The 12,610-nt window shown below is 41.1% G+C and overlaps 1 protein-coding gene across 1 annotated transcript in view; it reads left to right on the top strand.

Moving 5' to 3' along the window:
- Positions 1-2,037: 2,037 nt before the first annotated feature.
- The window catches only part of MACC1 (MET transcriptional regulator MACC1), a 28,989-nt gene continuing 18,416 nt past the window's right edge, over positions 2,038-12,610 (top strand). Inside the window, exons 1-2 of the mRNA XM_080974674.1 lie at positions 2,038-2,183; positions 12,382-12,489. Of these exons, the coding sequence (XP_080830800.1) occupies positions 12,390-12,489 (100 nt within the window). The 5' untranslated portion in view covers positions 2,038-2,183; positions 12,382-12,389. The remainder of the gene's footprint in view (positions 2,184-12,381; positions 12,490-12,610) is intronic.

Here is a 12,610-nt window from a genome sequence, read left to right as displayed (position 1 = left end):
CCATTTCAACAGCAAGTTATACATTTTTGACAAATTCTTAATTTTTGAATCTAACAATTCTGTTTCCAATTTTGATTTTTCCACCTGGAAACCAACTTTTTTGTCCAAATTGTATGCCTCCATTATTTGATAATAATGGAGCCAATCTCGCACTTTATTTTTCAGTTTTTCAAAGCTCTGCAATTTTATTCTGTCTCCATCTTGATCCAGAATTTCCCAATATTTTGGCCATTTGGCCTCCATATTGAGTTTTTTCTGTGCCTTCGCTTCCATTGGTGACAACCATCTTGGGGTTTTCTTTTCTAACAAGTCTTTATATCTTATCCAAACATTAAACAATGCTTTTCTAACAATATGATTTTTAAACGCTTTATGTACTTTTACCTTATCGTACCACAAGTATGCATGCCAACCGAATACATTATTAAAACCTTCTAAATCCAACACGTCAGTATTTTCAAGAAGCAGCCATTCTCTCAGCCAGCAAAAAGCAGCTGATTCATAATAGAGTTTAAGGTCTGGCAGGGCAAATCCACCTCTTTCTTTAGCATCAGTTCTTTAGCATCTTAAATTTTATTCGAGGCTTCTTGCCCTTGCCAAACAAATCTAGAAATATCTTTCTGCCACTTCTTGAAACAATCCATCTTGTCCAAAAAGAATGCTTTGGTTTAAGAACAGACTTCCGGAACGGATTAAGTTCATAAACCAAGGTACCACTGTACTTCTCTTGATCTATACTATACTTCTGCTGATGCAGCCTATTAAAAACATTAATATATTGCAGCTGGAGGAGTGAATGGGATAGCAGGAAATTTGGGGGGAGCATCCACTACACAGAATAAACTTTGCCACTAGGGCAGAAGTCAAGTAATCACAGAAGGCACAGTGCAAATAAAAACAAAGGTCTAAAATCAGGATAGGCTACTTCAATCAAGATTAGGATTATTATCTTCTTTTGAGAACCCAGCCAGGATAAAAACTGACTGGGAGACACATAGCACTCGCACCTTAATGAAAAGTGCATTGTGCGGGTAGCATACCTGCTATTTTGGATGCCACACTCTCATGCTGCACTCTTGCCCAGGAAAAAGGCCCTTTTCGGGGCGACAGTGAGGTGTGAATCACCTGAGTTACCCAGGAGCAGGCCTCAGAAGAGACATGCCCACATTTTCGGTCTCCAAAAGCTGGGACAGTATGGGGTAGTGCAAAGTTGTGGCTAAGGGGGTCAGACTAGGACCTGGGAGTTTAGAGTTCAAATCCCCACTCAGCCATACTGTGTGACCTTGGGCTGCTCACAGTCTTTCAGCCTGAAGCTACCTCACAGGGTTATTGTGCAGATAAAATGGAAAGGTGGAAAACCATGAACACTACGTTGAGCACCTTGGAGAAAAAGAGGGATATAGATATTAGAATGAATGAATGAAATAATGATTTATTTATTTATTTATTTAGTAACCACCAGTACCAGTCATGTACTGGTACGGCACCACCTTTAAGACGTCACAGGGGATGACCTGTTCTTTTGTTTTCCTTTAGTGGCATTTCCCTATTTCTTCTATACCCAACAACTAAAACATTCGTGCCACCCCAGCTTATCTGCCTGGCGACAGCTCAGAGTTTCTCCTATCCATAATCCGGTCTTTCAGGTTTCGAGGCTATTTTTAAAGCTCTCACAGCTTTGAAATCTAAAAAGCAAAGAATTCGCCCCAGCATTCCTCAGCTCTGTTATTTCCTCTCTACTCTTTAATTCCCATTCGGCCCCAGCAGGGCCAAGCCGAGCAAACTCCGAAGAAAACAAAATCCAGAGTCCGACTGCACTCCCCCTCTTTCTTACTCTCTCTCCCGCCCTCAGGTGAAACTTCAGTGGCCGGACCAGCTTTCCTAGTTTCAGGTGGAGGCCCAGGTGAGTCGAATGGACTTATGGGTAATGTAGTTCATTTTTTCTTCCAGTAGGAGTTACGAGGCGGCATCGGAACTCAGAGTCCCAGAAAGCCTTGCGGCCTCCAACCCACAAACAGAAGGTGTGTCTTCTAATTAGAATTCCTAACCTGTTCACTTTTTCTTTTTTTTTAAATTTCAAGCCAGCATGGGATCCCCAAGAGCGTTTTAGAACACGCTTGTCTCCAAAGCAATGCCCTTAGGATAAGCAGCTGCTGCGGATTTGAAGGGAGAAAGGACCAAAGGTAGGTGGGTTTTGTTTCACCTTAAAGTTTCAAAGTTCAGGTAAGAAAAGATGGGCGGAATGGGGTTGGGGAGACAACATGGATATGGACAGATTTGCATGTGGGGTGGATCCGCTTCCTGATCGCGCTCTGCAACCATCTCTTTTCCTTTCTTTTACAAATCGGCACAACGCCTGTATAGCCTCAGCATCCGAGCCGCATTTTACCTTCAACTAAGAAGGAGCTTTCGCTGCCATCGCGCCCCTAAGTTTGGGGCAAGTTTATCCTGCTGTTTCCACGTAGAAAGCACCTGTGGGCATTGGAGTCGACTCCTAGGTGCCGAGGTGCCTTCGTCCCACCCACCCACTCATAAAATACATGAGGGGACCGCTCTACCCAAAGCTGATGGGCACTGCCATTCAAATGGTGTGCATGCACTACATCATGTGATCGATTACCCAATGCTGTGATCGATCATGTGATCAATAATGCGGGGTGGGGAATACCCCAATATTTTATTCAGGTTGGCTCCCCTGCATTTGGGCATCACTCCCCATTTTATAAAATCATTTCTGATGTTTGTATCAATAGGAGAACTAATTTTAAAACCCAGAGCAATTTACAAGGTTTCATACACTCCCAGGGCACTTTTGCTTTTTAGTCCATTAGCTTCTTGGCTTGAATCTTTTCTTGTTACAGGGCTCTTGGCCCATGTAAGCTGTGGAGTCGTTTCAGAGATAAAGTAGTCCCTGCTGGCTTCCAGCATAAGACATTGGGTGATAACCTACAAATGTGGTTAAGAGCCCCCTGGCATGTTAAACATCGATTCTGTGGAAGGGTTAGCTGATCGAAACAATGCCCCGATAACTCCTTTTATGAGGAGTCAACACTACTCAGTCCTGGGTAAAATGACAGTTCTGAGGTCTGCTATTCTTTGCCTCACATCACAAAAGAAGGAAACATTCAATTATACATCTTATTCCTAATCCTAGCCATATCTTTTACAGGATGTGACTTAATCCAAATGGCATGGTAGTGTATTATATATGGCCTATTATAGCATAAAGAACAGAAAGTTTGTGTTGCATTCTTTGCTAAAAGGTTTTACTGATGTAATGTAAGACTTTTGACTAATGAGAGAATTTGAACTGGTTGATTGATGGGCCAGAATCTGAAGTATGAGGATACAGTAGGTGTTTGTAGCAGTTGTACTTTTTGGCCCCAAACTTTAAAATGATGAATCACTTGAAACTGGAGATACAATTATTTACATCCAATTCAATGTGAGTTGAGTTCCATTTGTGGGATGGTTCGTTCTTTCTTTTGTTTTAGGAACCACCGCTTGTGTCCTGTGAAAACCCACATTTATGTTTTGGGAAACCTATGAGAGCAGTGTGGGGTATAGAAGGATGTCACTGGAGGAGGTAGCAGAAACTGAGAGCTTCCCTTTGCTGATGGCCATAGATCAATGGTAGACTATCTGCTTTGCATGCAGAACATTCATGGCATCTGGTAGGGCTGGGAACGTCCCTTGTTTAAAACCCTGGAGAACTGTTGCCATCTAGCATAGTCTGAGCTGGATGAACCAGTTGGCATAAGGCAGCCTCTTCTGTTCCCTGCTCAAGCTGAAGTGCCTTCCACTTGTGATTGGGCCACTTTGGAACCAACCCACTGGAATATAATGGAATTCAACATTTTCTGTATATAAAGGATAGCTCGCAACTTGCAATTCAGACTCTAGCTGGGCAGTCACCATTGCTTATGCTGTTTTACTGTTCAGTCTGCCAGGGGTGGAGGGCAGTACATTCAGAGAATTCTGGGCTGGCTCTGTCCTGCAAACTGCCTTTGGGAGCTTTCTTTGAGTTACCACTGGCTGGGATCCTGCCAGTGGTAGGATACGTATCATCTTATGTGTTATCCATCACTGCAACTGTTTCAGTCACCGAAATGTTGGTGGCTTAAGTTGCTGGTGGGTCTGGGCTCCCAATCTTCTTCAGCAGCTGTCAGATGCACCAGATTGGGATTATCTAGCTAAATTTGGAAGCCTCTGGACCAGATGCAGCAAGTTGGTTACGATAACTGCACACAGCCTTTCTCACTGTGATATACAAACTGCATTAGAGCTTGTGCACAAAATTATGTCGAACCACAGTTTACCCTGAGGCTAAATGATGACTGGCCTTGAAGTTTACCTCATAGCTATTTAAAATTGGATGGACACCGCTGCATTTGCTAAGCTAACTCGAAAGTATCCTGTAGCAGTTTGCTCAAAATACTAATTAGAAGCTGTGTTAGTCGTCTTATTGAACATGGCTTTCTCTTCTTTATAATGACGGAGAGGCTATTAATTCACTGTAGGAAAAGCTGGTGAGGGAAGAGATGAGGGGAAAATACAGTTAAGCTAGCATAGTTTTTTCTTGACAGGCTTTTGTCTTCCAAAATAAATGGCCCTATCCTCACTTATAGTTGCAGGTTTTTCTCCTTAGCAATTTAGAAACCTTACTGCTTTCTACGCTTCCTGTAATCCCTTTCCTTCTGCCAGTTACTTGTAAATTATCTTGTAATAAATACTTTAACAGGTCAAAATGGGATTATATTATCAATTTATAAATTGTAATAGACACAAAACTTTCATATTTAAAAGCCATCCCCTCCTTTAATCGCTTCTCTGCCTGAGCTTTGCACTCAATAGACACCCTCATTAAATTGCCCATTACGGTGCTTGAGTTTTCAGAGAGGCTTTGGTTAATTCCCAGCTGTTCAGTGTCTGCCTTGAGTTATTTCTTCCCTAAGTGCTTTATTCTGCATTTTAGTTATAGCAATTTTAATTGGCTTCTGTGTTACATTTCAGGCTTTTTAGACTTTTCTCATAATCCTATCAAACTTAATTTATTAATGGTGTTTTTTCAGTCTTGGTTTTGACACATACCTTCTTCGGGTTAAGTCGCACAACCCTCTTGGCACGGTGCTTGCTCCAGAGAAAACTTGATCAGCATGTGTGTGTGTGTGTGTGTGTGTGTGGAGCTCTGCATGGATAGACTGATTATTTCTAGTCTTGGTGTTATGTTAAAAAAAGGATATCTGTTTGGTAAAGTAGATGTGTGGTTCATCTCTTTCACATAGGTATTTGTATGGTTTTAACAGATATTATTGTGTGTGTGTGTCTTAATTCTACCAATGCTTGATTGTTTTTTAATTATTGTTTTCCCCTATTTTTCTAGCTGTTCTTATTTTTATCTGTAAGCTGCCTTGTGCTCCTGTCAGGAAAAAGGCAGGGTAAAAAGTAATAATAATAATAATAATAATAATAATAATAATACAACCCTGGGGTGGATTATTTGAATCTCTGTAGCAGTTCTTCATAGTTTTGGGAGTTAGTGGGAAGCCTCTTGATATTCTAATTACCTAATGAAGTTATTCTTCACTACTGAGAAACTTGTTAATAGTTTCTCTTCAGTTCCAAGGTCATGTCAAGCATGACCTTACCCCTAAGAAAATAATTGCCAATTCATACCTTGATTTTTATGTGATGAAATTAATGCATGTGATGAAACTGTAAATGTTTGTCATGAAGGTACCCTGTGTGGCAACAAGTGAGATTTACCAATAGTATTTATTGGTACCTTTTCTTAAGAAAAATATTGCCTACTGAAAGGAACCTGGACTAGGTAACTGAGTGGCCTTTCAAAATAAGAGTGTATATTATCTTTCATTAAGAGATTGAGACAGAGATGGGGATCCTGTACCTCACCCCCTCATGCCAGACTCCAACTCCCATCAGCCCCTGCCATCATGGCCAATCATCAGGGCTGATGGGAGCTGGAGTTCAACATTTGGAGAGCCACAAGGTTCCCATCGCTGCCTTAAGGCAACCCACCCACTGCATGCATATTTCGAATTGTTTAATATGTACAGTCAGGTCTTTCCCCATCTCAGACTTGAGTGGCACTGTCTTAGTTTCATTACACAACCATATTCCTCCAAATTTCAGCACGGTACAGCATATTTAATGGCAGACTGTGTTTTACTCTTTCTGTATGACTGATTGTGCAGGCATGTACTGAACTTGCACTTATGATATACATTGCTATCGGCAAGGAAGCTTGGTTCTCAGCCAGGGAATGTTTCTCTTAGTTTTCACCATTGTGACAAAATATGAGCTGGTGTCCTTTGCTCAAAGTGGAAGGCTTGTTAGGTTCCTGTGAGTTCAGAACACCCAGGGTGACCAACCAGCATCCTCAGACTTTTTCAAAAGATTCGATATATTTCTGAAATATGAAGCATTAACGGGAAATAGACTGTAAAAGCAAATCCAAATCACGCTCAACTGTCCATTGTTATGTGAAGATAAATTTACTCTACAAAAAGCCTTGATAGAGTGCAGGCGGCTGTGGGATTGTCAGCAACTGGCTTTAAAGCTACTGAGCTGTAGCACTCCTGTTCAATTTATATTTAAGAGGCAATGATTTTCAGTTCTAATGAAAAGCAATAAAAGTTTAAAAGCAATGAAAGAACCGGTGGGTTGTGTTGCCTGAACTTCCTGAAGTGGCTGGGGGAAGAACAGTGATATGGGACAGAATTTTCCACGAAAATTTTGCCAGTGCTGTATTTTTCCACGGGTACTTTTTGATTTCATAAGTTCGTCATTAACAACAAATGGGTGCCGATTGCAAATACAATGTTAGGCAAGCTTGGCAGTTTCAGAGTTGTTAGCTTTGTTCATTAAAGGCAAGTAAAATAAGCATGCTGAGTTAGATCCCTCCCTACGGCATAAAAAAATTCCAATGCAAATTAGCCCACTTGGCCTAGGAAATTTTCTAGTCAGAAAATTTTCAAGAAGATCCACGTCACTGGGGAGGAAGAGAGTCAAGAAGATGGGTGGAGTGTGGGGCGGGACTATTCAGTAAGCGGGGTTGCCATATATCTTTTTGTGGTATGTTTGTTTGTGGCAGGTAAAATTTAAACAGGTATAGCTTTTCATTGTATCTCCATCCCAGGAAAGACCATAATGTTCGTATTTTTTATTGAAAGGAGTCCTGCCAGCTGATATAGTTGACATTCCTAGAAGATGGTGGAGGAGGAACTCACCATATGCCCCCTCTCTCCAGTCATCCCCAGTTCCACAAATGGAACAAAGTGGCCTACATTTATGGATCTGCTTAGGCCAGGGATGGGGAACCTGTGACCCTCCAGTTGTTGCTGGACTCTCAACTCTGATTAGCCTTCGCAAGCATGGCCAACAGTCAGGGATGGTGGGTGTTGGAGTCCCAGCAACATCTGTAAGGGCCCAGGGTTCACATCTCTAACTTGGGGACACAAGAAGGAAGTTGAGGCAAAGATGAGGAGTAAGGACTAAATCCTCTTCTTCTCCAGCTCTTACTTCCACACGCCTCCCTTCACCTGAGCTATTCTAAACTGTTAATAAATAGAGAGGAGGGAGGAGGTCAGCTGGCCTCAACACATGCAGCAGAATGAGGAAGAAAAATCCCAAGATGATAGAACAGAAGAACTGGAGGTGTGGAATTGCATTATCAGCCTTTCCCAACCTCCAGTCCCCAGATGTAGTCCAGCAACGTATGGGGGACCCAAGGATGGGAAAAGCACATACAAAGAAATTCATGCAAATCCAGTGCTAGCATTGTAGAGAGTGCAACTGGAGTAGAACTTTTCTTCATTTTATTTTATTTGCAGTATTTTAGGGTTTTCACACGGCACACCTCCACCTGCATGCAACTTCACACCTCAGCATGCCATATGTCTAGACCAGGAGCCTCTTTGGAAGTCAGGGCTGGGTTGTCGCCTTGCTGCAAGGCTCCTATATTTTAAGGCTGCATTTAGTGTGCCAGTTTTGAATCCGTCAGCGTAAATGCTAACCTGTCAGTTGTAAATGCTTACTTAAGCAATGTCTTTATTAGGAACATATTGGCAGAGACGCAAAATAATATCATTAGCTACCAAGTGCAACATTTGCAGTGTTCTACCCAATCCTGTGCATTTCTAGTAGATCTTATGATGGGTTTTGAAATGATGTTGGCTTCTCTTGCCATGTCATCAGGAATTATTGGGGTGGAATTATTGAGTTTTGTTTCTTGGTATCCTGTAGTTTTATGCACTTTGTGGTCAATACTTGCTTGCTCTTGTCCAATCAACATCCATCCATTTCTGCTTTGGGCAAAATCAGAAATCCTGATACAGGAACTCGAAGGGAATTTGCTACCTGGAGAAATTAGAACAAGCCTAACGGCTATCTAGGCTCCTAATTAGAACAGCTAAGAATGGAAAAGTCAATCACCAGATAAATTTAGTGTTGAAAAACAGATGCATGTATCTGCCTCCCATGGTCTGGACACCTTAGTCAGAACAATATGTAGCAATACCTCCGGCTGCATTGTCTTCTGTTGCTGGGGAAAACAAAGATTATTTTGTAATGAACTGGAGGATTTTGCTGCTGTGGTGGCAAAGTCTGGCTTCACTTGTTAGAGCTGAAATCTTTCCCTTGTGTTTTTTAGCAGGTTTGTCAGCCCAGTAGTACCCATCAAAATGAAAAGTTCAATGCTTAAATTCTCTCTTTGGGTAATGCGTTCCTGAAACTATTGATGCCCATTTCCCCCCTGTCAATCCCTACAGGAGTTTTGTTTATTAGGTCAATATGTTTATTGAATGTCAAGCAGTATAATATTAGAAACATTTGAGTAAAACATAAAGGTGATTCAAAGATATATATATAACCCAGGATACTGAAATAGAGCATTTAAAATTGCTGTGTATTTTAAAAGTTCACCAAGGAACCAGAAAACAAGCTGAGCAGTGTGCTCAGCTTTCTGAGGTAAACTCTTTAAATGTCGTGCTAGCTAGTCTCCCAAGAAATGCCCTAAGGATGCTCTCAAGTGCTTAAATAGTGTAAAAAGCTCTCTTTTTTGGGTCTGCCACAAGCAGTTTAAATTGGCATTTATTACTTTTATAGAGCATGTAGCTCAGTCTCCTGTAAAGAGACTAGCTAATAACTGGCTGCTTTCTCACACTAAAAGAAACGAGGAGAAAACAGTTGTGCCACAGAGAAATATGGGGGCACCCCCCCTCAAGCTCTTGACTTTATTTCCCCCTGCCCCCAACACTACTTCCTTCAAATGCCATTTTATAGAAGTAAACAACTGAGTAGGGAAAACCAAGGCCCAGAAAAAATTGGGAAAAACCATGTTGTGTTATAAGCCAATTGTGTTTTAAGCCAATAACGTGTACATCGCCTGAGTTGCTGTGAGTTGGGGGTGCTAACTGAGCAGAGCTCTGATCTGAAGCTCTTTTTCTCCCCTCTCACATTCATAATGACTGCCTGCTTCTTTTTCTATTTTACAGAAATTATGCAGGTTATTTTCTTAGAGGGCACTTCTATGACATATGCCATTTTCATACTAAAGCCATCACCTACAAAACCACAGGGAAGGAAGCCAATCCCTTTTAATTCTCAACCCCGGTCAACTTTAAAAATGTCTAGCACAAAAAAAATCCCTGCATCTATATACTTCGGAAATTTTGCAGGTTTCTTACCTAGAATCATAGAATTGTGGAGTTGGAAGGGACCCTGAGGGTAATCTACCTGTGATATATGATACCTAGTGGTGTCTCTCTAATATATGCAATTTTCATCTAAATTGCTTCACAAAACAATAGAGGGGTATTAAGTGATTAAAATAAATAAATAAATCCCAAACTGGCAAAGGCTGTTCTTGCAGAAGAAACTACTGCCAGTGTCCTTCAGAAATTTGGCTTTGTTCCTTCCCTCAGAGGGGGCTGCTGTTTATGAAAGTTTTGTCCAATTCAGCCAAAAAAGAAGAGAGTTATTGATTACAGTATTATCTAAAAGACAGCAATTGCATTTTAAAGGAGCCCAGCAACAACAGCAACAAGCCATTGCACTGTTCTTCTGGAATTTCTTAGGTGTTATGCAATATAACAAACAAACAAACAAACAAACAAACAATTTCAGCCATTTTCATCAGATTCTCTCAAAAAGGGGGGAAATGTAGCCATTTTTTATTTCTCCATAATAGTAAATGGGGGATCATAAATGTCTTGTTCTGCCAAACTGGGTTTCGAACATGAGCTGAATCAGGCAACCTTCAAATGGATCTGAGGTGAATTGACCTGTTTTCCAAAGCACTAAATCAAATCCTGAGGTAAATAACGTAGTTGGTGCATACTCCCATTTCAAATGGAAGCTGGTGTTTCCAAGTCGTAAGACAAGTTTCAATATATTGGGATGTTGTAGTTGGCAACGTATCTATCACAGTTACTGTATACAGGTAGGCAGAGTCCCTTCTCAACTGTAGCAACCCAAAAAGCATATTCCTGCTGCCTATATTGTTTAATCTGTAATACCTTTTTTAAAACGCTCCCTGGCTTTTAAACCACTTTTTACATATATCTAAAATACTGGTAGTGTTTTTTGGGCACTTTTAGTGCATTTCTAATTGTTTTGCTGTGTTTTATTGTAAACTATCCTGGTATATATATTATGCAGGGCAGTTAGTATATATAAATCCCTGAAATAATAAAAACAAAAACATACGGAAACGCCTGTATGTGGAACTAGTTTCTGTTTCATCTATGATTGTATGTTTTAAACACAAACCTATGAAAGATCACATTGTACAGTGTATGTTGAAAAAATTGTCAGATAAAACAAAGAGTGCATTTCTCCCCCTGCTTACTGACCTGCATTCGGATTAAACAAAACGCCCTTGTGCCACCCTTCTTGGCTGTGTTATAAAATACACACCTTTTCTGGCATGGATATGAAGTTCTGTGTTAAGTTCTAGAGAACTTAAATGATAGCCTTATCTCAGTGTTTTGGAATCTTTGAGTGCCCCTTTATAAGAGTATCACTCTTAAGAGGCTGGAATTATTTGCCTAGTCTAGTGTTTACATTTCTAGACAAAGATGTATTGAAAAATCAAAAATTAATTCTTTTGGGGGAGTAGCATTCTGTGTTTGCTTCCGTAAATTTTGCAAACAGGCGGTGTCCGAGAGAATCATTATAACTGGGCTGCCATTATACTCTCTCTCAGGGGTCAGCAAACTTTTTCAGCAGGGGGCCAGTCCACTGTCCCTCAGACCTTGGGGGGGGCAGACTATATTTTGAAAAAAAACCACATGAACGAATTCCTATGCCCCACAAATAACCCAGAGATGCATTTTAAATAAAAGTACACATTCTACTCTTGTAAAAACACCAGGCAGGCCCCACAAATAACCCAGAGATGCATTTTAAATAAAAGGACACATTCTACTCATGTAAAAACATGTTGATTCCCGGACCGCCTGTGGGCCGGATTTAGAAAGCAGTTGGGCCAGATCCAGCCCCCAGGCTATAGTTTGCCTACCCATGCTCTACATGCAATATTTACTTTGGATGCTAAAACTGAATTGGCAAATCAGGTCCCTTCTTTCTATGTGGCAACAAGAACACGTACCCAGGGTTGTCTTTACTCGGGAGGGCAAGGGGTGTGGGACACCCGGGCACTGAGTTCGGGGGGGGGCACAAGGTGCCCGCTGCTGAAGCCACCTAAGCTCTTAGCTATCTGCCTGTTATGAAATAATAAATAATTTTGATCAAGCTACAAAAACAAAATACATATATACCTAGGTATTACCGAAATGTATACCTACTGTTTCACTAAAGGACTTTTGACTTTATGCGCTCATTTACCAAAGATGTGCCGCACCAGCAATGGTACTTGTCATTCTCAATGGCGCCGTGCACATGAAATAAACTATATTTGGGGGCGCTGGGTGGATCTTTGCACCCTGGTGGTGCATATGATAAAGACGGCCCTGCAGGTACCTATGGGACTTTATAAGCACAGACCCTGTGCAGACATTCAGCAAGTGGGAAATCTGGCACAGGGAAGGAGAGCAAAATCTGCTTCTGTTATTGTAATTCCTTCCTCTGTGCATGGAGAAGAAATTACTTTGAAAGACTGCGCAGGGATAAACAGCCCGCACAACATGACTTGCAGTCTTAACCAATGTCTGCTCAGGTGTAAGTCCTGTTGAATTCAATGGGGCTTCCTCCCAGGTAAGTGAGCCTAAATTCAAATAGGCAACTATCCATGCCTCCCTATTGTGACGTTAATTTCTTTCTGGACTTTGATTACAATTTATGCCTCGTGGTTCTAAAACATTTATTGGTTAGTAAAGCAACTTGTCTTAAATCTGTTAGGAAGGAAGATGTCTGCATCCTGTCATATAAAGGAGATTTCATGGAGTAAGTCAGAGGGATGTCTGGTTGACTTGGATGACGGCAGCCCTGCAAGAAATGATTGGACAGGTATGTTGCTAGCATCCTACCTTCTTAAGCAGAGTTCTGATCGGAATCTACGTTTGCTTGATAAATGCTTGGCTTATTTTATTTTATTTTATTTATTGAAGTTATATAGTGCCCTATACTC

This window comes from Podarcis pityusensis (assembly GCF_964106645.2).
Source record: "Podarcis pityusensis genome assembly, chromosome: 12".
Lineage (NCBI taxonomy): Eukaryota > Metazoa > Chordata > Lepidosauria > Squamata > Lacertidae > Podarcis > Podarcis pityusensis.
Note: the sequence above shows the minus strand (reverse complement) of the source record. Positions and strands in the feature narration are given on the sequence as shown.